The sequence below is a fragment of the Fusarium musae genome, chromosome 5, assembly GCF_019915245.1.
Source record: "Fusarium musae strain F31 chromosome 5, whole genome shotgun sequence".
Taxonomy (NCBI): domain Eukaryota; kingdom Fungi; phylum Ascomycota; class Sordariomycetes; order Hypocreales; family Nectriaceae; genus Fusarium; species Fusarium musae.
Genome location: NC_058391.1, coordinates 3,362,026 through 3,385,205, shown reverse-complemented (window position 1 = coordinate 3,385,205; position 23,180 = coordinate 3,362,026). Strand labels below are relative to the sequence as shown.

The 23,180-nt window shown below is 48.0% G+C and overlaps 7 protein-coding genes and 1 non-coding gene across 8 annotated transcripts; 3 read left to right on the top strand and 5 right to left on the bottom strand.

Annotated features, from left to right (window-relative positions):
* Window positions 1-1,170: 1,170 nt before the first annotated feature.
* J7337_007498 (uncharacterized protein) lies at window positions 1,171-3,170 on the bottom strand (the record flags this gene model as incomplete). Its single annotated transcript, XM_044825148.1, has 2 exons — window positions 1,171-1,202; window positions 1,487-3,170. 2 exons carry the CDS (start codon window positions 3,168-3,170, stop codon window positions 1,171-1,173), a joined length of 1,716 nt encoding a protein of 571 aa, XP_044680805.1.
* Window positions 3,171-4,240: 1,070 nt separating this feature from the next.
* J7337_007497 (uncharacterized protein) lies at window positions 4,241-4,504 on the bottom strand (the record flags this gene model as incomplete). The annotated part of the gene is given in 2 exon segments (XM_044825147.1): window positions 4,241-4,270; window positions 4,283-4,504. 2 exon segments carry the CDS (start codon window positions 4,502-4,504, stop codon window positions 4,241-4,243), a joined length of 252 nt encoding a protein of 83 aa, XP_044680804.1.
* Window positions 4,505-7,903: 3,399 nt separating this feature from the next.
* Window positions 7,904-7,994, top strand: J7337_007496. The gene has a single exon. It is a non-coding gene; the product is annotated as a tRNA-Pro (tRNA).
* A 167-nt stretch (window positions 7,995-8,161) lies between these two features.
* On the bottom strand, window positions 8,162-8,818 carry J7337_007495 (uncharacterized protein; the record flags this gene model as incomplete). Its single annotated transcript, XM_044825146.1, has 1 exon — window positions 8,162-8,818. The coding sequence occupies one exon, from the start codon at window positions 8,816-8,818 to the stop codon at window positions 8,162-8,164; it is 657 nt and encodes a 218-aa protein (XP_044680803.1).
* A 660-nt stretch (window positions 8,819-9,478) lies between these two features.
* J7337_007494 (uncharacterized protein) lies at window positions 9,479-11,506 on the top strand (the record flags this gene model as incomplete). The annotated part of the gene is made up of 4 exons (XM_044825145.1): window positions 9,479-9,804; window positions 9,860-9,879; window positions 9,933-10,291; window positions 10,355-11,506. 4 exons carry the CDS (start codon window positions 9,479-9,481, stop codon window positions 11,504-11,506), a joined length of 1,857 nt encoding a protein of 618 aa, XP_044680802.1.
* An 825-nt stretch (window positions 11,507-12,331) lies between these two features.
* On the top strand, window positions 12,332-16,915 carry J7337_007493 (uncharacterized protein; the record flags this gene model as incomplete). The annotated part of the gene is made up of 5 exons (XM_044825144.1): window positions 12,332-13,333; window positions 13,385-14,911; window positions 14,981-15,925; window positions 15,980-16,213; window positions 16,265-16,915. The coding sequence occupies 5 exons, from the start codon at window positions 12,332-12,334 to the stop codon at window positions 16,913-16,915; spliced, it is 4,359 nt and encodes a 1,452-aa protein (XP_044680801.1).
* Window positions 16,916-17,297: 382 nt separating this feature from the next.
* J7337_007492 (uncharacterized protein) lies at window positions 17,298-18,995 on the bottom strand (the record flags this gene model as incomplete). Its single annotated transcript, XM_044825143.1, has 5 exons — window positions 17,298-17,787; window positions 17,836-18,086; window positions 18,139-18,576; window positions 18,632-18,924; window positions 18,974-18,995. The coding sequence occupies 5 exons, from the start codon at window positions 18,993-18,995 to the stop codon at window positions 17,298-17,300; spliced, it is 1,494 nt and encodes a 497-aa protein (XP_044680800.1).
* Window positions 18,996-20,553: 1,558 nt separating this feature from the next.
* J7337_007491 (uncharacterized protein) lies at window positions 20,554-22,099 on the bottom strand (the record flags this gene model as incomplete). Its single annotated transcript, XM_044825142.1, has 2 exons — window positions 20,554-22,017; window positions 22,073-22,099. The coding sequence occupies 2 exons, from the start codon at window positions 22,097-22,099 to the stop codon at window positions 20,554-20,556; spliced, it is 1,491 nt and encodes a 496-aa protein (XP_044680799.1).
* Window positions 22,100-23,180: the final 1,081 nt, after the last annotated feature.

Genomic DNA, 23,180 nt, shown 5'->3' with positions numbered 1-23,180 from the left:
TAACTGAAGTGCAAATATATCTCTCTGATTGGATATCCGGCCACCTTCGGGTCAAGCAATCATTGGGACAGCTTGAGACCCTAGGCATAGATGGCCCGTCGTCGAGTTGGATACTTCAAGGTTTTCTTCAATACCTTTCCTCCATCTTGACCTCCCTACAGCTCAGGTGGGAAAACGCCTTGGACTTCAGCAGCACTCCACTCTTTGATATATCTCAACAATGCCAGAAACTAAAGGTTCTTGTGGTCTCATACAGACTCGTTACCACTGACGATCTGGAGAAAGCATGTCAAGCATGGGCTAGCACACTAGAAAAACTGAAAGTTGACTGGGGAGCAGAGGAAAAAGACTGGATCTCAAACGTCATATTCTATCTGAGAAAACTAAAAGTGCTATTCCTGGGGCGATATTGCTATGTCCCCGTCAACAGCATCAAGGCTGTTGTCAGGGCAGAGATGTCGTTGGAATGGATATCCATAATGAATGTGTAAGGCCTGTATTGGAGCTCCGGGGCTAGAACTCAAATGTCATCTGATGCAGCGAACGAGGCTCTCGCTGACATGATCGAAGCACACTCATCTACCTTTCGCCGGATCAGCATATACTCTGGTGTGGGTAAGCTCGTCATCCAGTGCTGCATGATGGCAAAGGTCTCAAATCTTTGTACATAAAGTTGCCTGATGAGACACCGCCTCGACTTATTGATGGCTCCTTGAAGCATTGCCTTGAGTTGGTCGATTTCCCAGAAAGTTTCGAGAAATATTCGGATCGACGACGTGAGTGGAAAAACCGAAAACAGTTTAGGACGGAGGTGCTACTGTTCCAACAAAGGCTCTTGAAAAGTCGTATTGTCGATACTGGAATTCATGATATACCAGCAATATACATGAATCTTTAAGGGAGAGTTCTATGCAATTCAAGGTTTTAGGAAGCTGCATAAAGTATCGACAAGAACAAATTTCACGGTTAGAGCGAACGACCTTTTATAGTCGTGTAGCATTAATAGAATTAGTTCTGTGTAGATTTAATGGTCTATCTCTGGCCTAGCTTCCCTACTGCTTCCTAAGTACCTATTATGTGATTTGTCTGCCGCCTTGAAGGTTAAGCTGTAGGCTGCGAACACAAGTTATGAATGAGAACATGATTTCTTTTTTCTCTTAATAGAAGCTTCTACCCAGAAGCGTTCACGTTGTTCTTAAGTGCTACTAATATCAGCTACAACTGCGTATTGAGCAAAGTCTCCAATAGGTGAGGACTTGGAATACTCCATTGGTAGTGTGAGTAGTACGGAAGGCTACCATAAACACTTTAATTATTGCATTGGTTTCCTGAGGTAACGCAGTACCTCGACAGACATACAAGAGTACGGTTGGCGAAGTGATGGCAATAAGACATCAATGCCTTTTATTCTATATACCTCTATTGTTATGTATCTATAATATGATATAAAAAAGACAAATGAAACAAACAAGAAACAAATTCTGACTTGGCTTCAATATTATAGAGAAAGACTCCAAGACCTGTGCATGATCCTTCAACCTTCCTTTCAGCTTCTTTCGATCAATATCCTGCACAGCGACATTATCCTCGATGGCCAGAACAGCCGCTGCTCCCGCACTCTGTCCCATGATCATATAGACAGGCTCCATGCGGATTGCAGACAGAGCAATATGCGTGGCGCTCATGGTCACAGGGTTGACAAAGTTGGTGGCGTCCTCCTTTCTAGGAACGATTGATCCGTATGGGACACTGAAAGGCCCGGGATTTGGAACGTGGATGAGACCCTCGTCATGTATCCGATCGTTGATAACGACACGCTCGACTTGATGGACGTCAAGAGTGTAGTATCCAACTGCAACGACAGTGTCGTTGTCATACGATTTTGGGTGCTGAATGTCGGCTTGTGTCATTGTGTACTCGCCGTCCATCCTTCGAGCCTCGCGAATATATATCTCGTAAGGCCAGTTGCCATTATCAGTCCACTCATCCTTCGCGTAGCCCCAGGCACTGGTATTCTTGCGAATGAATTCCGGTACATCTTTGTGGTTCGCCAATGTCCAGAGAAGTCCTTGCGCCCAGATCTTGTGCCTTTCCGCAGCCGCCTCCCGCTCCTCATACGAATACTCAGCATAGTTGGACGTCTTGTTGTAACTTCCGCCTATTAGATCAGTACTAATCTGGCCAGCTGCGTTGGTATCGGTTTTAAGATTCGGCATAAGTTGCGTCGTGAAGAATGGGCCCAGATAACCAGTCTTGATATATCGGATCAAGATCTTGTAGTGAGATTCATTGTAGCCATCTGGTTTGAAGAATTCCACCTTATTGTCATCTTCTCTGGTTAGAGATAGCCGATAGTTGAAGGCTTGAAGACGATGATCTTTCTTGCCGCGCGACTCTAAAGCTGCGAACTTGGTGATCACGCGACCAACCCCGGGGAGCAAACCGCTATCAGGATCATCAGGGTCGTTGTACGGGTCAATGGCAGCCAGTCTCCTGGGCTCGTTGAAGTGGATGCCAGCGGCGGACTCATCAAACTCCTGCTTGTCTTCCCGCCCAACGCGATATGATATACCCGCTGTCTCCATGAGGTCGCCTTCGTAGCCAGCATCGATAAACATCTTTCCAGAGAAAGTTGACCCGGACCGCGTTTGGAATGATTTGATGACGGTTCCATCCTTCTTCACGCCGCTGCTAGTACGACGGATGGACTCGTTTCGAAAGACAGGAATTCCCTCATCCTTGATCCATTTCTCCAATATCTCCTCTGCAACTTTGGGCTCAAAGGTCCATTGAACCTTGTTGCCAATGGCTGGTCCAGGCTGCGCCTCGATATGCTTTGCGAGATAATCGTCTCTTGTCTCACGCGTCCAGGCGTTGTCGTTGTCGTAATAGTCGTACACTTTGCCGTAAAACTCCCTAGCAATTCCACCAATGGTGTTTCCATCCTTTGAGTCTGTCCAGCCCAGTCCCGAAGTAGTAAGACCGCCGATTCGTGATGTCGGAAAGACTAACGTGGCGGTTCTGTTCATACGAACCGTTTGAATGGCGGCTGCCAGCGCGGCAACCGTGTTGCCATAGATGATCACGTCAGATTCATGAGAAGTCGCTGATAAGACGCCAACAGTGAAAGAAGCAATGATGTAAAGACAGACGATATGTACAGACGCCATGTTTGCGAGGGTTTACTTGGCTGCTTCACGCAGCTCAAGCAGTAGAATCATCAAAACACGTAAAAAAAAATAAGGAGTAAATAAAAGTGCGAAGATCTAATTTGGCGCGCATTTTGACTTTGGAATGATGCATTTGCTGACGTGCTTCTTATTTTACTTTAAGTGGGGCGGATACCGCGGACGGCGATTCCTTGATTCAGGAGTGAGGATCACAATCTACCAATCGGCTGAGCCCGATCAGCACAATGTTCCACTGATTGGCTCTCCAATCTCTCCCCAATCTCACACCGGCTGTCTGCCAAGATAAGGCTGTCCTTATCTCTCCCTATCCTACCCAAACAATCGGTAGTTATGATAAGGCATGCCATGCTACCCTGGAGTTACACTTAACATCTGTCTTTCAACGTCATCTTCATGACCTTGGATCCCATGATGTCCATATAGTGAGCTTATATCACCTTCCACTTCCTTGCTAATGTCTTAATAGTAAACAACAAATGTGTTAATAAATCAGGCTAAGATCATAAACTTTAGCCATAGTTTGTGTAGTTTTCAGAATCCCTTCCATCCTAAGCTGACTTATTTTTCTAAGATCCAATATGTAACTAAATTCGCTATTATACTAGTTTTCTATCGAAGAAACCACATTTTAGCAGGATATTCTTAGTACCTGGAAACTCACAGAGTGATAGCAAATTTACCCATGTTTTAAACCAGTCAAGCCGCTGGGAAACTGTCTCCTGGCAACCAAGTTCTCTGTATTGATTTAAGCTCTGATCCATGAGTCTCTCTGGCAAGTGCAGGTTGGATCTCGAAATAGAGAGTCTCGGTAGGCCATCCCTCAATGGTGGAGGAAATACTCATAAATATAGAGCTAAATGAATAATATTATACTGATAATAAATAAGAATCTCATGGGACTATGAATTAGGAAAACCGTTCCGTTTTGTGAGTCGGTCGGATGAAAAACCTAGGTTCTATCATAACTCGCAGTTTCCTTCTGATCTGGCCGTCCACTCAAACCATCCCAAAGACCAAACGGGATGGACTTCTCCTTACTGAATAAATAATTAAACGATGTTTCGTATAAGGAACTTGGTCTGTTGACTTACGTTGTTACCGACATCACCGCGGCATTTTTCGATGGCGCTGCAGCCCCGGTTATAGGGGTTGGCTTCAGCACCAGGATGGCAGTTCGCGGCCGACGCGCCCCTGACCGAGCAAGGGACATTGTCGTGGCGGAGAGCTCCATATGAGATCTCACCGCCCGGGTCGGCTACAGGAGCTGCAGTGGCGAGAGTGATGAGAGATAGTGTGATGATAGTGAACTTCATACTGGCCGTGGAGAGTTTATAGATAGAGGGGTGTTGTATACACGCTAGATGAAGAGGCTGCTGAGTGACAGAAAGAAGAATGGTTTTTGAACTTGATGCTAAGAGATGGTAGGGTATATATACTGTAGAGCCTGCTAGCAATGGCTAGAGAACACCGGCATGTGAAAGAACCTGGCCCATCTATACGAGGACTCAAAAACCTTGATGATTGAGAGTTCTGGCTAAGAGTATCAAGAGATTCAGATAGGCACTATGTCTGCAGTGCTGGGCCAAAATCCAGAAGCTTTGGAAATTTTAGCTTGGCGGACTAACCAAGGGACGGCTTGTTAGTGTCCCCCTTTCATATGCCAAGGAGATGATAAGGAACTTGGAAATAGGAAGCTCCAAGCCCAGACACATCTACTTTCGTTGGTATGCTTACCAAATCTTTCTGTTCGGATATATTACATCTTCTATGGCCGCTTCACATAGTACGTTGTCGGATCCTGTTTAGACTGCAAGTCTACTGAGATACATTAATGGCAGTAAGTATATAAGATAGTCTCCCATGAGTGCCTGTTGTACTACACAGTGGGTGATCCCCTTATTCTCTCACCCCCAGGAGGCTCTGTTCACTTACACCCAATGTTGCATAATCGGCCCGTTATTTTAGTCGTTTGACTACGATGACCATTGGTAACTGATCTCATTGGAGGCTTTGGCTATTGATGCATGGAAACTTCACCAAGCCTCGTAGTAGATCCCTGTGAGGTCTTAAAACTTCTCCTAACTGGGAACCCGGGAGGAAGCAAAAGACTGGGGTCCAGCGGGATGTAAATTCAACGACTAGGAACAGGTTTGGGGGATATTCTCCGCCCTATGCAATCCAATTGCCGAGAAACGCTCGGATGGGGGCTGTATTACAAGCCCACACGGAATTCCGGGAAGTCCATGGAATATCGTGCTGGCTCCCGGGTCCATAAATCAGGGATAAGCGATGGAGACTGGAGTTATTGCACAAGCTGAACTGAACATAGGTTTGACTTGGATTAGGTAACATTAACTAATGACTACGGGGTCTATGGCGCGATGGCAGGTCGCTAGCTAGTGAAGCCTTACACGCCAAACTGAAGCCATTTCGAGGTGACAGGTGAATAACGAAGAAGCATTAGGTACGGAACTCGGCACAGTGGCATACCCAAGGTCTTGGAACCCTGGACACGAGCCCCTAGACTCATAAGTGAGGATGATGTTTGTGCGGTTAGTCCCGGGAGCAATATCCATTTAAGGCTACAGCGATATGTCATTTTAGGCGCCGCTGATCCCCTACCAATTTCACTACAGTGATTGACGATGAACCCAGTCGAGTTCTTCGATGCCAATACATTGAATTTGAAAAAGAAAAGGTACAAGTTTTCAGCCTCAGACCATAAGGTCGTGTTGGGCATCTGCAAGAATACTTTCACGAAGGACTAGAGGATCTGGTCTTTAATCCTGAATATCATTTATCATCACAGCAACTAGGTCGACAAGAATCACATGAAACCACGCCATCTCACGCAGTAAAGCGCACAATTAAGCTTTAGTTCCCAAGCGAGTTCAACACTAATTCACACATGCGCACCGCACCATCCACGCCGTGGCTTGAGTTGCGAGGTTACCGAAGGTGCCCCATACTGCGGCTGACCTGTGGGGTTACCAAGCGGGATGCAGGGGTTCATTTCGGAGGCTCGTCCACTCATTCGACGGACTACAACTAGAACAGTCTCGTGCAGGAAACGGTCTCGTTTAGGCTCTTTCAGGGAAGTGTTAGCCACGTCAACACGTCAGCAAAAACGACTACGGTAAAGGATTCGGTAAGGCGCGTATCATAGTGAAAGCCAACGATTCGGTAGCTTATCAAGACCCCGAAGATGGGTCTTTATCTTTATTAGTCTTTGCGAGACATTAAGGTTTGTCTAACTAACATCATTGCTGGTCTTGACAAGTTTCGACGTTCCTGGAAACCGGCTACAGCGGATGGCCGCCTGGAGTTCGCTGGTCTTGGCTTCTCATGGTAGGCGTCGTCACAATGTGTGAAACTAATATGTACAGGAACACGCGGATCTTGTTACGGCGTCTAGGCGTTCATAACGGCTACCTTAAGCTATTTTGAGATAGATAGAAGATGCTAGGGAGAGTTACGATGTCACTGGTGTCACGAAGCACGTCGCCATTGGATGGCCAATGGTAGTTGTCCTTTCACCGAGCCCTGCAGGGTCACTCGGTTGCCAAATGTACTCGGTAATAAGAGGTTACCGAATTCAGAGCTCGGCAGTTGAGCTGCAACAAAAGTTCCACTCTGTAGGAATTATAGTTAAGGTGAGCAGTCGAAGTTTACCAGTCATAAGTCGCTCAGTTGCAGGTCTCCTATGACACAACTGCAGCGCCAGAAGGAAGGACAACATTTAAGTATGGTTAACACTTAATGCAGCGGGGGCTTCGAACAGTAAGTGTTGCTTCCTTTAAAGGGGGCATATTTGCTGCGACATTTGATAAGAGTTTGCTTCAGATGACGATGCTACGACCGCCCTGGTCTCCTCAAACGGCGTCTTAGAAGTAACCTTGTGTAACGTTACGCGGTAATGCCACTCAAGATTCATTTGTATGGGTTTCTCAATGCAGACGCTGTCTGTTGGACAACACATCATCGACATTTCTCTTCATCGAAAGGCTGGGATTATTGAGAGCTCGAATATTCAGTTTCTTCTACTTCATTTGCACCTCTGATTGAGGTCTAGAAGATATATATGCTGCTTTGGCCTCTGATGCACCTATCTGCGCTGAGTTTAAAATGTAGTGACTTGCGTGTAAATACTAAAGATACGGATACTTACTTGGTTCTGTAAGACGTCCCCCAGTACAGAGACTAACTGCAATAAGGAACAAATTCAGTAAGCCCTGAGTCGTTATGTGAAAGTCTCTGGTTACATATTTGAACAAAACACGAGGCATTGTTGGTTGTTTACGGAGAATGTAGACGAGTCTGAGACCTAGCTAGGCATGTTTTAGTATAATAAATCTCAGACGTTACTTATCTTTTCGATCTCCTTGGTGACCTTTTAAAAGACAGTTGAGCTCCGGGATGTCCAAGATCTAGGTCATGGTCAGCAATGCAGGAGACATGGATTTATTCTCAACAAGGGCAAATCTAAAAATAATCGATAATCAACGTAAAACTTGAGAGATACTCATAAATTCAGCTAGTTTTGACACAGACAATACTGCTATAGCCTGTATGAGCTTAGCTGTGGAACTTAAGTGCCTGAATCATGTCTTTGATACATCGGACTTTCAGGATTACGCAGTGCGTGCTTATCAGGAATATAGACAGCATTTTCGAGCCCATAAATCAACCACATCACGTGCTAATTCCTCCACGGTCTGGTGGTCTAGTGGTATGATTCTCGCTTAGGGAAAACCCTACAGCTTAGCTTGCGAGAGGTCCCGGGTTCAATCCCCGGCCAGACCCTTTCTTTTGTCAATCTCATGTCCCATCATTCTAAGACATCTTTCTTTTTGCGATTCTAGAGCTTTTTAATGCTCTCACAACATTGCATTACAATGAGATAGATAGACTGACGAAATAGAGCCTCTGTCTACATCCTCTCTTCCAATCTTCCAATTGTTAGTCTCTCACTACGTCTTCCAGTACTTGCTGATACCACCATTCTCTCCAGTAAATGGATCGGCGGTAGGATTCTTAACGCCCCATACTGCTTCAAAGTCGTCTGCACTATCGCCTCCTTCATCCCAGGTCCATGAAAATCCCCTCGGATAAGCCCCCATCATACAGAATCCCTCCAGTGGCACCTCTGCAACAGCAATCCTCGGGTTTTCGGCAGCGATACCACGAGCGTCTCCAGTCATACAACCGAAAGATGCCGTGTTAGCGGATGGATCGTATGATTTGTGTGCAATGCCGGCTGGGATGACAAAAAGATCTCCCACGTTGACCTCGAGCTCTAGTCCGCCGTCTTCATAGGCTGTTCCGGAAGTATGCTCTTGTGGGTCGTCGCTCAAGTCTGCAACACCCCAGCGGATGCGGCCAGGGCCAGAGACAACTACCATAACTTCATGGGACTGGGAATGATAATGGGATCGCTGATGTTGACCATATCTGACAACCCATTGTACGTCCCAGTCATTGCCGCGAAAAGTATCGAATGCTTTTGTACGATCGACCTGACCATCTTTGACAAAGGCGTTCTTGTAATGGAGTAGTGGTTTTGGTGAGTTGGGAATCAGCTTGGTTGGCTTCAAGTGGTACAGAATTGGTTCTGGTAAAGTCTCCATGTTGACAGTAGAATGACAGGACGCTTCAGGCCTTTGCAAGATGTGATTGGAGCAATGGAGTAAGATTAAAGATCAATGGACGAAAGTCGTAGCACCTGTCGCTCAATGACCCAACAGTAGATTGCGTGGGATATGGTTACACAATGCTCCTTTCTTACCAGCCACTACTTATATCTTCCAGATGGCAAATGGGGAGTAGCTCTATTCCAAAATTCTCAATGGTCGATATTACTTTGTCTTGCGTGTCAGTGGCTCATGAGACTAACGGTTAGACATTCCGAGAATTGCGGGGAGATAGCGCTCGGAGTTGTTAACCGCTGATAATCGGAAACCTTAACCGTGATATCCTTAACCTAATGAAGGACAGAATACGCGACACTTGCATCTAGAACCGCGGGGTAATGCATTGGGCTTATCTCCTTTCGTATCTACCGGTGTTTCTGTGGCATGAATACTATGATAACGAGCGGCGAGTCACCAATGCGCGGAGGGCCTTGACTCAGTAACTGGGTCCTGTGTTGATTTGCCATGGTTTGACCCCGTAATAATAGCAAAAAGTCTTGAAAGATAAGCACTGCTCATCCATATAAACCTTCCAACCGCAGAGCTTGTCTTCATACCAGACTTTCATCATACCAGGCCTATATCCCACAACTCACGATGCCTAACGCTCTTGGTGACAGTGGCAGCAAGTTGCCCAGCTTCCTTTCCAACGGCAACTTTACCAGCAGTACTTCATTTACAACCAAGGAAGGACATTATAACACCAGTGGCAAAGAAACATCACCGCCAGCGGTTAAGGAAATGCCTAAACCATGGGTCTCACAGCGATGTACAGATCAGGCTCGCCCACTCAAGGTCATCTACATTGGTGCTGGAATTTCTGGCATCTGCGGTGCCATTGAGTTTAGAAAGCAAGTCCCTAATATAGAGCTTGTCATCTATGAGAAGAACCCTGAGCTTGGCGGAACATGGTATGAGAATAGGTAAGTCCGAGCAATCAGAGCTACCGAAGGCTAAAGCTGACATGATCTCCTTTAGATACCCCGGTTGTGCCTGTGGTGAGCATCTATCATCAAGCGTGTATGTGTAATATCTTATTGACAAACCTTAGATGTCCCTGCACACGCATACCAGTTGACCTCTGAGTCTTCCCCTCGATGGTCCTCCTTCTTTGCCTCTGCGCCTGAGATCCTCCAGTACTGGAAAGACGTTGCCACTAAATACGACATCAGGAAACACATAAGATTTCAGCAGAAGTGTACCGGCGCTCGGTGGAGCGAGACCACTAACAAATGGTTTGTCCAGCTAAAAGACTTGACGACAGGTCTCGAGTATGAAGACTCTGCGGATGTGCTTGTTACAGGCGAAGGCGTATTGAACGAGTGGCGATGGCCGGATATCAACGGCATCAAGTCTTTCAAGGGCCAGCTCCTTCATAGCGCAAACTGGGATGCGAACGTTGATCTCAAGGTAAGAAATGATGCTCACGCAAGACTTTAGTGGCCCTTTCACTGACAAGAAGCCATGAAACAGGACAAGTCTGTTGCTGTTATTGGAAATGGCAGTAGCGGACTCCAGATTGTCCCCGCAATACTGCCAGATGTCAAGCATATGGATCATTACATACGCGGAAAATCCTGGATTGTTGGCCTCTTCGGAGATCAAGAGACCAGGCAGCGTATCAAGGAAGCAGGCGGTAACTTCCAGTACTCCCCAGACGAGATTCAAGGCTGGGAGACAGATCGAGAAGCATACTTGAAATACAGACGCTCCATCGAGTACAACATCAACAAGAACTTCGGTGTTGTCTTCAGCGGGACCTCAGCACAGACCAATCTTCGGCTTTTAGCTCAGGAGTCCATGACCCAAAGGCTCAAAGAGAGACCTGACATCTATGAGCACCTTCAACCTGACTTCTCGCCGTATTGCAAGCGCATGTCGCCCGGACCAGGATACCTTGAGGCCCTGGCATCTCCAAAGGTTGACACCATCACCTCTGGAATCACCAAGATTAACGAGACTGGAATCTTCACTGCGGATGGTCAGCATCATCCAGTTGATGTTATAATCTGTGCGACTGGTTTCCAAACCTCACCCGCTAGTCGAAGCTTTCCCATTTACGGTGTTGGTGGAGTGAACCTACGAGAGCGCTTCCAAAAACGCCCAGAGACATATCTGAGCGTCTGCACAGATGGCTTCCCCAATTTCTTCCAATCAATGGGCCCCAATTCTATGCCTGGTGCCGGAAGTCTCTTGCTCGTCATCGAGAAGACAAATACCTACATCGCCAAGATCCTAGCCCGAATGGCATACGATAACATCGCGCGCATCGAGCCAAAGCAAAATATGGTTCAGGCATTCACTGACTACTGTGATAACTTCTTCAAACAGACTGTCTTTGCAGAGGAGTGTAATTCTTGGTACAAGACATACGAGACTGGTGCCACGCGTGAGGAGCAGAAGCGCGGAAGAATCACGGCACTATGGCCGGGCAGCAGTCTGCACTGCGTTCGGACTTTGAGTCGTCCTCGTTGGGAAGACTTTGAGTACAAGTATTGTGATGATAATGAGTTTGGGTGGTTTGGAAATGGATGGACGCTGGCGGAGAAATTTGTTACCGAAGAGTTGGAGTCCTTGACGTGGTATCTGAATGACACCAATGTCATGGAGAAGATAGTGACATGAGATACTTAGACATATGTTAATTGTTAGAGATTTTAGCACGATTAAGAAGTCGAGGTCTTGAAGAAACCCTTCAATAGCCGGCTTCGTGTCCAAAACTGTCATGACCTCGGTCTCATGGAATTGGTCTAAATTTATAGATGATTAGTTGTCAATTGCCTAAATCTGTAAACTTACTAAAAGTTTTAGATATGTCTTAGGGCTATCTCATAAGTTTAAGACGAGTCAGCTGAAGCCTAGGCTCGGGTCCAGTCAGTCCGTAGCGATCTATGGCGGATTCCGCGAAACCCGTTCCCAGACTTGGGCTTGGCAAAGTGGCACATTTTCAACAGATAACAGTGAGTGGTTATGATGCCAAGACCTAGCTCGTGGTCCGTTCTGTTGATAGCGATGAGTCTGTGGCGCTGTCTTCTATAAAAGAGGGAGCGGTCCGGTGCTCGGACAGTCCGAGATACCGCAAGGCCCCACTATTTCGGTCCTCCGCTCCGTCCGGCCTTGAAGTCGATGTGTATCATGACGGAATTTCGAGGTCGGTACTGAGCGGCAGGTGTCCGTCGCTACGTAAGATTATGCTTGAAGTTAGTGACTCTTCGGTGTAAAAATCTGTTTAGTCCACGTCTTCAATATGCCTCTTGTTGCAACTTATAAGACGATCCAGCACAAAGCATGCCACTGACTTGACATCAACAATCCCATCACCATTATTCATTTGCAGTCACTATCCAAGTACCAATTATCTAAGACTTCTTCCGAGAAACCTACCAAAATTGCTTGACCCAAGGCCAGATGAACCCTCCAAACGATCCGCGTCCTAGCGACGCCCCTTCCATGTCTTCTGGCACATTGGGTGACAGAACACGGGACAAAAACGACCTATCTGATGAGCCTGAGTACGAAGAGGAAATTCATGACTTGGCGCGCAGATTCACCAGTCAGTCTGCTGCATCAGGTCATGGGCCACTGTTCCCCTTGAGTGATGGCGGTCCTCTTGATCCACAAAGCCCCCATTTCAACTCCACGAAATGGGCAAAGGCTTATTTCAAGACCCGAACCGAAGCTGCTGATGGTATTACTCCTCGCACCGCCGGTATCGCGTTCAAAAACCTCAACGCGTACGGCTTTGGCCAGGCGACTGACTTCCAGAATACTCTGACGAACATCGTTCTAAAGGCTTCGAGTTTCGCAAGGAAGGTGTTTGGGGACAAGGGTCAGCGCATTGATATCCTCCGCGATGTCGATGGGTACGTCGAGGCTGGAGAGATGTTATGTGTTCTCGGTCCTCCGGGCTCTGGCTGCTCGACCCTGCTTCGCAGTATTGCAGGTGAAACTCATGGCTTCCACTTTGGTAACGATACAGTCTTGAACTACCAGGGTATCCGCCCCGAGCAGATGAAGAAGGCTTACCGAGGTGAAGCCATCTACACGGCTGAGGTTGACCATCATTTCCCTCATCTGACTGTCGGTGATACGCTTTACTTTGCTGCTCGATGCCGATGTCCTCCCAAGGACAAGCTCCCCCACGGCGTCTCGGCTCGAGAGTATGCTGAGCATCTTCGCGATGTTATTATGGCTATGTTTGGCATTTCACATACCAAGAATACACGAGTCGGAGACGACTATGTCCGTGGTATCAGCGGGGGCGAACGCAAGAGAGTCACAATCGCCGAGGCTGCCCTGGGATACTCCCCTCTTCAGTGCTGGGACAACAGTACACGCGGTCTGGATAGCGCCAACGCTGTTGAGTTCTGCCGCGTCCTACGCACTCAAGCTGATACTCTTGGCATCGCATCTTGCGTCGCTATCTACCAAGCGCCTCAGAGTGCCTATGATGTAGGTGTAAGCTTCGCTTTGGGCTACTCTCTTGACTAACTTGATACATAGCTATTTGACAAGGTCACCGTCCTTTATGAGGGCCGTCAAATCTTCTTTGGAAAGACAGGCGAGGCACAACCCTACTTCGAGAACCTCGGCTTCATTTGCCCCGAACAACAGACAACAGCCGATTTCCTGACGTCGATGACCAACCCAGCCGAGAGAGTAATCCGCCCGGGCGCCAATCCACCTCGAACATCGGACGAATTCGCACGAGCCTGGCAGCAGAGCCAGCAACGATCGAGGCTTATCAACGAGATCGACTACTACATGGAACAACACCCATTTGACGGGCCGGATCTTCAGAAATTCTCGGAATCACGAAGGCTCGACCAGGCGGCTGCTCAACGAGAACGATCTCCCTTCAACCTTTCCTATTTGCAGCAGTATACTATCAACCTCTGGAGAGGCTTCACTATGTTGATCGGAGACCCTAGCATCACTCTCACGATGCTTATCAGCAACCTGTTCGAGGGTCTGATTATCTCAAGCATCTTCTATAACCTCCCCTTCAACACCACGAGCTTCTTCCGTCGAACCATTTTGCTATTTTTCATCGTCCTCATCAACGCGTTCGCGAGCATTCTCGAGATCATGACTCTTTATGCAAAGCGTAAAGTCGTCGAAAAACAGTCTCGATACGCTTTCTATCACCCGAGTGCTGAAGCCCTTTCGGCAATGGCAACCGATCTTCCCTACAAAGTCGTCAACTCAATCCTCCTCAATTGCACGTTATACTTCATGTGTAACCTACGCCGCGAACCAGGCCCTTTCTTCTCTTTCCTTCTTCTATCATTCTCAATAACCCTCTGTATGTCAATGATGTTTCGGTTCATTGGCTCTGCAACCAAGTCCATCGCGCAGGCACTGGCGCCCGCGTGCATCATCCTGTTGGCATTGGTCTTGTATTCAGGTTTTGCGATCCCGCCCGCTTACATGCAAAACTGGCTCGGCTGGATCCGATGGGTGAATCCTGTTTATTACGGACTGGAGACTGTGTTTTTGATCGAATTTGTCGGCCAACAGTTTCCCTGCTCAGACTTTGTGCCCCATGGTCCTGGTTATGAGAACCTGGGAAGCGGCGAATACGTGTGTAACGTGCCCGGATCCGTACCTGGCCAATCATTTGTCAAGGGAGAGGATTATCTCAAGGCCTCATTTGGCTTCGTCAACAGTCACCGATGGAGAAATTTTGGCATTATCATCGCTTGGACGGTTTTCTTTATGGCTCTTCACCTCTGGACTGCTGAGCATGTCGCTTCGGAGCGCTCAAAGGGTGAAGTCCTGGTCTTTCTCCGGGAGGCTATGCACAAGGTGTCTGGTAAGCGGGGCAGCGATGAAGAATCGGGTGTTCCCACGCCTTCAGGGAAGCAAGAGGCTTCTAGTTTGTCGAGCGAAAAGGTCGAGGTTGAGAAGCAAACGTCCGTCTTTCATTGGAAGGATGTCTGCTACGACGTCAAGATCAAGAGCGAGACGCGCAGGATTTTGGATCATGTCGATGGTTGGGTCAAGCCCGGGACTTTAACGGCTCTCATGGTGAGTGCCTTATACTTCCCTAACCTAGTATTTCTCTTTCACCATTCAGACTTGCTAACGTATTCACAGGGTGTCTCAGGTGCTGGCAAAACCACCCTTCTAGATGTCCTCGCCAGTCGAGTGACCATGGGCGTTGTGTCCGGCGATATGCTTGTCAATGGGCACTCTCGTGACTCTTCGTTCCAGCGGAAGACGGGCTATGTGACTCAGCAGGACCTGCACCAAGCCAGCTCAACGGTACGAGAAGCGCTACGATTTAGCGCCATGCTTCGACAGCCAGCCAAGTACTCCAAGCAAGAACGACTGGACTATGTTGAGACAGTTCTTTCGCTCCTCGGGATGGACGCTTATGCAGATGCCATCATCGGTGTCCCAGGTGAAGGCCTCAATGTTGAACAGCGCAAGAGACTTACGATCGCGGTCGAACTTGTCGCACGTCCGCAGCTTTTGCTCTTCCTCGATGAGCCGACTTCTGGACTAGACAGTCAGACTTCCTGGTCTATCTGCGACTTGATGGAGCAATTGACCAAGAGCGGCCAGGCAATATTGTGCACCATTCATCAGCCCTCTGCTATGCTTTTCCAACGATTCGATCGACTCCTTCTGCTCGCGAAGGGAGGAAAGACTGTCTATTTTGGTCAAATCGGTCAGAATTCGCAGATCCTGATGGACTACTTCACTCGCAACGGAGGCCCGCCTCTGCCACCCAAGGCCAACCCAGCGGAACATATGCTTGAGGTCATTGGGGCGGCACCGGGTACTCATACTGATGTCGACTGGCCTGCTACATGGAGGCAGTCTCCCGAGTACAGGGCAGTGCAGAAGGAGCTCCAGTCTCTCAATGCGTCACACCCGTCGCCGACACCTACATCAGGTGGCGCTGACCCCTCAGAGTATAACGAGTTTGCTTCTCCTCTGTCCACGCAGCTATGGGAGGTCACCAAACGTTTGTTTATTCAGTACTGGAGAAGTCCAGGCTATATGTACTCCAAGGCCATCCTCACAGTCGGCGCAGTTAGTCATATCTCATCATTCTTTACTCTTTTACAGGTTCTAACCTCCTTCTAGTCTTTGTTCATCGGACTTTCTGTCATGGATGGCGAAAACACAGTTCGCGGTCTACAGAATCAGATGTTTGGCGTTTTCATCTTCTTGACCATCTTTTCGCAGGTCGCTGAACAAATGATGCCAGCCTTTGTGGAGCAGAGGACTCTTTACGAGGCTCGCGAGCGTCCCGCGAAAACATATTCTTGGCAGTCATTTATGTTTGCCAATCTGACAGTTGAGATAGTCTGGAACTCGGTAAGCTCCATGCCACTTCCTCAGACGGGCCATCTCTAACATCACGCCTAGTTCATCGGTATCTTTGCCTTCATCTGCTGGTACTACCCCATCGGCCTCTACCGCAACGCTGAGTACACAAACGATGTCCATTCTCGTGGCATCACCATCTTCCTTCACGTTTGGATGTTCTTCCTACTCGCTTCTTCCTTCGCCCACATGATCATCGCCGGACTTCCCAACGCCGATACTGCAGGTGGCGTCATGAACCTTCTCTTTATCATGATGTTCGCATTTTGCGGCGTCCTCGCTGGCCCTGACTCCCTTCCCGGTTTCTGGATCTTCATGTACCGCGTCAATCCCTTCACATACGTGGTAGAGGGTTTCCTCGGCACTACTCTTGCCAAAGCACCTGTTGCTTGTGCCGGCAACGAGATCTTGGAGTTCAGGCCTGCGAATGGTACATGTGCGGAGTTTCTGTCGGATTACATGTCCAATATGGGCGGGTACCTTGTGGGTGAGAGTGCAGGCAGCACAACTCAGTGTCAATACTGTCCTATGGCAGATACCAATACTTTCTTGAAGGGGATTAACGTTAGCTTCGACAATCGCTGGAGAGACTTTGGGCTACTATGGGTTTATGTTGTCTTCAACTGTGCAGCTGCAGTTGCTATCTACTGGTTGGCTCGTGTCCCTAGGAAGAGAAAGGACAAAAACGAATAGTTCTGTCTCTTGTTGCAAGACATTGCGTTTGTATAGTACTATGCATTGCTTGGATTTCTTTTGTCATTTACCTTTAAGTCTAATAATCTTCTTACGTATGCAACAGATAGAGTTCTAATGTTATTAATTTATCCTTACATTTATACGCGCTCAATCCTGACCTAAGTCTAATCGTATTTCTTATGAAACTATGACTATATCTTCTAAGTTTTGCTAAAATCTCTTAATTGTATCCTAATAAGTGGCGAACCTTTGAGCTCATCTCCATGACCCTAAGGCAGGCGGAAACACAATAATACAAGTGATATCTATAGAAACCAAAGCCCCTGCCCAATTATCCCCAATGCCTTCTCGGTCCTTCATTATCTATGATAGTCCAAAACTATGATTGGTTGTTGTCTAGCATCATAAATATCTCCTGGTTTTGCTCAAACCAGTTCCCCAGCTCCATGTTATGGTCAAAGCCACCCTCCACCATATTCCCCCCTTGTCCTGTTGGTAAGCCCCCGTAATTAACCTCATTTGCAAGGTGTGTTCCATCATTAAAGCTCTGAAGGTTTGTCTGCATGTTCAGGTGACTGGGCACAGGAACTCCTGCCTCGAAGAACAGCATCTCAAATGGTGTATCAGGTATGCGCCCTGACACCTGGACTTGAGGATTATTGGCCCTCGAGCCCACATACTTGCATGCGACTTCATACATGAGCTTGAACAGATGAAGTTGCTTTCTGTAAACATTTGGAAGATCTGGGGGTATCATGTCGACTGTTTCAACCACGGCTGCGAGCGGCTCCAAGTGAGTCGGGTCGCAGGTCTCGATAGCATGGCAAAACAAGACTATGAATGGTACCAGAGGGACCGCCATAAGACCCCTGATCTTTGGTTAGTTTAAGCACTATTGTCTTGGTCGGAGGTCTTACCAGTGCATGTAGAACTCAAAGATGATGGCTTCAACGTTCTTGAGCATTGACAAACAAATCCTGTGTTGCTCAAGACCATTCTTTGCTGCTTCTAGGCATTCGTAGCAAAACGCAGAGGATGTCATAGACGCAGGTTTCACTGCTCTAAATACCAGACAGCGCGTGGAATAGTATGCTACCTTATCGGTCCTGCGGAAGACCTCGCTCTGGTTTTCGCCGATACTTGCCCCGATTGACTCAAATAAGTGCTCCTGTGAGTTTATTAGAGAATTCAGCCAATTCTTGTATGTATTCTGCGCTCACCTCTGCCACACTCTTTGTTTGGAACAACTGCTCCATCTCAGCCGCTAATCTCCTCGCATTCGTCTCTCTCTCAACATCTGGCTGAAGCAAAGACCCCGGACTGTAGAGGATATCATAGATTCTTCCTTGAAGGCTGCAAAACCATGCCCATTTCGCAATAATCGGGGTAGGTCCGTCTCCCCTATCCGTTTCTAAAGCCTCAAAGTTAATAGTAATTTCTCCATCTCGTATCAAGACTGGCCGACTCAGCCTCAAAGCAAGCATCTTGTCGCAAAGGTGGATATAGAAGATTAATTTAGCCCGTCGCTGCTTTGCTTCTCCAGACTCTGGCTTTGGGAGATTTTCACGGGTGAAGCCTAGCGTCTGGCACATCTGTACTGCCGCAGCAAGAGTATTCCAGGACATAGAAATCCGGCAATTCTCGAGATGGTAGGATGACTAGACTTCTGTTAGTCGCATGCATTTCGAAGGGACTTGTTGCTGAGGAACTTACGGCCATAAACAGGGCAAGTATGTAATCGGGTGTGCAGGGCATATTGAAGGGAAGACCAGCCAGGATAGAGTCCAGATTTTGCCGACAGAGCGTCGCCTGAGATGCAAACTCATTCTTGAGAACTTGTTCAGTCTCGACGTTGTCGCATTCGTGCAATAGGCTTACCAAGCCAACATGGGTAACAATGAGATCAGCAAGGGTAGGCTTGCCGAAGTAAACTGTCATGAGATACTCGACAAATTGACTGATGCTGTGAAACTCTGCACGCCAGAATAGCTGTAACCTGGGAGACTCTACAGAGGGTATTAGTATTTTTGTAACGGCAGGTGTCGCACAAATTACCTCTCAGTCTCTGTACAGCCATCATGGCCAGGTTGACAGGAGGAAGCTGAAACCCTCCATGTTCTTGAGGGGACAATATCCGTTGCGTATCAACGAGACGCGTCTCGTCAGCCGTGACATCCTTGCTCGCCAATATCTTTCGTAGTGCGTCTAAGTGACTCTTTATCTCCGGAAGCGTTTGCGATGGCTGGTTGCTGTCAACAAATTGTTGCAAGAAGTTCGTCGCAAATGTAGCTTGTGTCGTCAAAGTGACATCGCCTTCGAACTCTGGGCCTTTCTCCTGGCTTGTTCTGACATTACACGACGGGGAGCTCGCATGGGATTTTGGGGTGGCGTGTGAACTAATAGCAGTGTGAGCAGCTGACGAGCCTCCTTGTAATTGTTGAGGAGAAAAAGCGATGTTGTCGACAGCGAGGCTTATGCGATCAAGCTTTTGCGAAATGGCGTCCAGTTTGGATTCACTGTACCTTGTAAGCGCGATTACTTGTAATTCTCTCACTACTACTTACTAGCCATCTGATACCAGGACCTGCTGACGTTTTGCTCGAGGCTTGAAGCCAGTGGGGAACGAACAACGAATACTCTTTCGTTGACACGGTCCACAAGGATTCCCACGGTCGCATTTGATCTATGACGGGTCAGTGAAGGCGCTGATGAGATGCACGCATTCACTCACCTTTCTTTGTCTACACTGGTCACACTGGCAGTTGTCAGGTACCATCCGAAGTTACAACTCAGCATGCGATGGGTCTCAGCTTACAGAGAGCTTATGCTCGGGAACTCGACGCGTTCCCGAGACGGCGTTTTCTTCCCCATCGCTCTCGTTTGGGTCCACGTTCATCGTATCATTAGGCTCAATTGACCTGTCAAAATATTTGGCAAATTTTACAACACTGGGATTCGTCAAAGACTCATGGATATTGGCCTACAAAACGCCAAGGCCAAACCCTCATCCTTGATGATGGCATGTGTCTCTTTCGGGTAAAGGCTCGGTTTCTCGGAGCCCCGAAAGACCGCAGAGACTGGATTACCCATATCACGGGATGCGAGTGATTTGCAGCCACCAGAGCTACCCTAGAGAGAAGAATCCAGCCAAGTAATTAACATCATAATCAATAGAGCTCAGGTACATAGCTGGATATTCTATGGGGGATATAATTATTAATTGTTTTTCTCGGCATCCATTGAAGTTCTTGCAAATATAGCTTGCAGGCATGATGAGAATTTAAAATAACCTAAGGTTAAACGGTTGGGTTTTGGTTGCACTTTCGATGCGAGTTTCAACCGCGAATAGCGATGGGTCTGGGAGCTTGTCAGAATGTCTGATTTGTGGAAAAAGCAGCCTCAGTCTAACCGCATGCGGAGTAGACAATGACTATCTTGACGTCACTCCTTTTCTTCAGAACTTAACGCGTGATATCTTATCGATAGTACGCGACGACAACGCGTCTCAATATAGAGTAGTTATCAGTCACAAGACATACAATCTCGGCTTTCTTGAATAGGAAATACATTCCTCGCTGTACTCTTTGTAGTTCTATCATTGCTTGGCGAACAAAAATCTAACATCGACGTCATAATTACTCAATGAAAACCGAACGCTCCAGAACACCCAAAACATCATCCTGCCTCAACAAACCCCGCTCTACCACCACGTCCAGAAACGGGCGCTCTTCAGCCAGAGCCGATCTCACGATGCTTGACACTTTGGCGTACCCAAGGCTCGGGACAAGCGCTGTTGCAAGTGCACTCGCGCCAAGAAGATGCTTCTCTGACGTCTCCTTGTTTGCGACAAGGCCCTCGACGCATCGCTTGGCGAATGTCTTGGAAACACTCTTGAGAAGCTGTATGCTGTCGAAAAGTCGGTCGCAAACCAAAAGCTCATAGTGGTTGATCTCCAACATTCCCTGTTGGCATGCCATGGAAACAGCGGCATCATTTCCAGTGATGGCCAACGCTACTTGACAGACCGCGATTGGAATGACGGGATTGACCTTGCCGGGCATGATGGAAGAGCCAGCCTGCACGGGTGGGAGAGTAATCTCTGCAATACCGCCATTAGGCCCCGAAGAGAGCAGAATCATGTCGTTCGCGATCTTCCACAAGCTATTGGCAGTGTTGCGCAGCTCGGCTGAGAGACGTGCACAAGTGTCCATGTTCTGCATCCCATCAAAGGCGTCGCTACATGGCTGCACTGCAACACCCAGCGATGAGGAAAGATACTTGAAGACTGCTGCCTTGTATCCAGACTTAGAGCCGAATCCAGTGCCAATCGCAGTGCCGCCCATCGGGAGCACAAGAAATGAATCACGGATCATGCTGAGGTGTTGTCGGTGTCTTCGGATGACCGCCTCATGAGCACCAAGAGCCTGACCATAGGTCATAGGCTGAGCATCCTGAAGACAAGTCCGTCCAAGACGGAGAAGAGTTGAGTACTCCTGGCGCTTCACAGCAAATGCGTCTGCAAGCCCTTGGAGAGCACCCAAAGCACCCTCCATGGCACGGTACACAGCAAGCTTCATAGCTGATGGCACAGCATCATTTGTAGATTGTCCCATGTTGACATGATCGTTGGGGTGAACAAACGTGTAGTCGGAAAGAGCTCGGCCTGAATTCTTGGCAACGATGTTGGCGATGACTTCATTGACATTCATGTTGGTAGAAGTACCACCGGATCCCTCCATCATGTCAACTGCAAAATGCTTGTCATGGACCCCAGTTTTGACCTCTTCGCATGCCTCCGAAATAGCTTTGGCCTGCTCAGATGCGATGGTACCGATTTCATAATTAGCACGGGCTGCTGCTTGCTTGATCATAGCAAATGCGTAGATGAAGTCTGGCCAGCTGGCGATGGGTCGTCCTGATAGAGGGAAGTTTTCGATGGCGCGAAATGTGTTGATACCGTAGAGAACATCGTCTGGGAGTTCAAGCTGACCGAGACTGTCTTTTTCAAGGCGCTTTGTTGCGATGGTTACGGTGACTTGGTGACTGTTGGCTCCTTTGACGAGTAAGCCGTTCGTTGGCTTGGGCTCGCTAGGAATAACCTGACCAATGTAAGCACGTGAAGGTGGTTGCGTTGGGTAGGGATAAGCGGCTTACGGTCGAGATGATTTGAGTGACCGTCATCGTGTCGGCTGCTGGGCTGACAGTCTTTGAGATTATTTCAAGTGATGAGGATGCTGCTAGTATAGTGTTTGTGCTGGCTAGTTCTACTCTGTCGTGAGATTCGAGAAAGTCTGTTGCTGAGGGCGCTGACCATCTATATAGAAATGAGCGGTGTTGTTAATGAGGCCCCCAAGGCTGTTGACATAACCCGGTTTTCTCTCCAGTCCGCGGGGTGAGGCTTTCAGCGGAATGAACCGGTGAGAACAGAACCCAAAGTCGATGGTACCTCAAAAACCCATGGCTGCCCTACAAGAGGATGCAGTCGCGGGTACTTGACATACATACAGCCTTCTGTCTGACATACGGCTGACCAACTGGGTCTCTTCCCTTCCATGCTTCGGCCGCTAAACCATCTCAGCCGATGCTGAAAAAGCTCGCATTAGCGGCCGAAGAAAAAAGAAAGGGACGAGAATTTGGCCCGCGTGACATATGCAGTGTCGTGATACCTACCTACAACCAGGGATCCGCACTCGACGGATTTCCGACGTGGCAGATCCCTACTGAGTCGATAGTCAGCATTTCCGGTCTGTGGGGGAACATTTCCTGCCCCTCCATTAGCGTTGTTGTCACGTCCCCCTCCTTTTGGCCCAGAGACAACGTATGTGCATTTCTGGGCGTCGTACACCGTCGACAATTGCCGGTTGACCGGTGTGCTGGGTTGGAGCAAATCGAGCGATTTGCCACTCGACACTCGTCAGGCATAGCGTCAGATCTGGCAATAGCCGGGTCTCGGCCTGGAAATCTGAGGCCATATCAAGCTCGGGGAGGCAATGGCTTAGATCTCAACCCCAAGTGACAAAAAGACTGTTCCAAGTGTAGAAGCACCTTTGATGAGCTTATTATGGTACGTACCATCCGTCAGGCTCCTGGAACTTTTTTCTCCCCGAGGCCAAGCCATGTCATTATCGGCCGCGAGCTATCTCGACTCACAGTTGTATTTTGAGGTTACTTGTCAGCCACGTGGTTTCAGAACATAAGCATGCAGAAAGGGTAGTATCGGCCTTATCTATATAATGTCCGTCTATATTAACTTAGCCGAGCT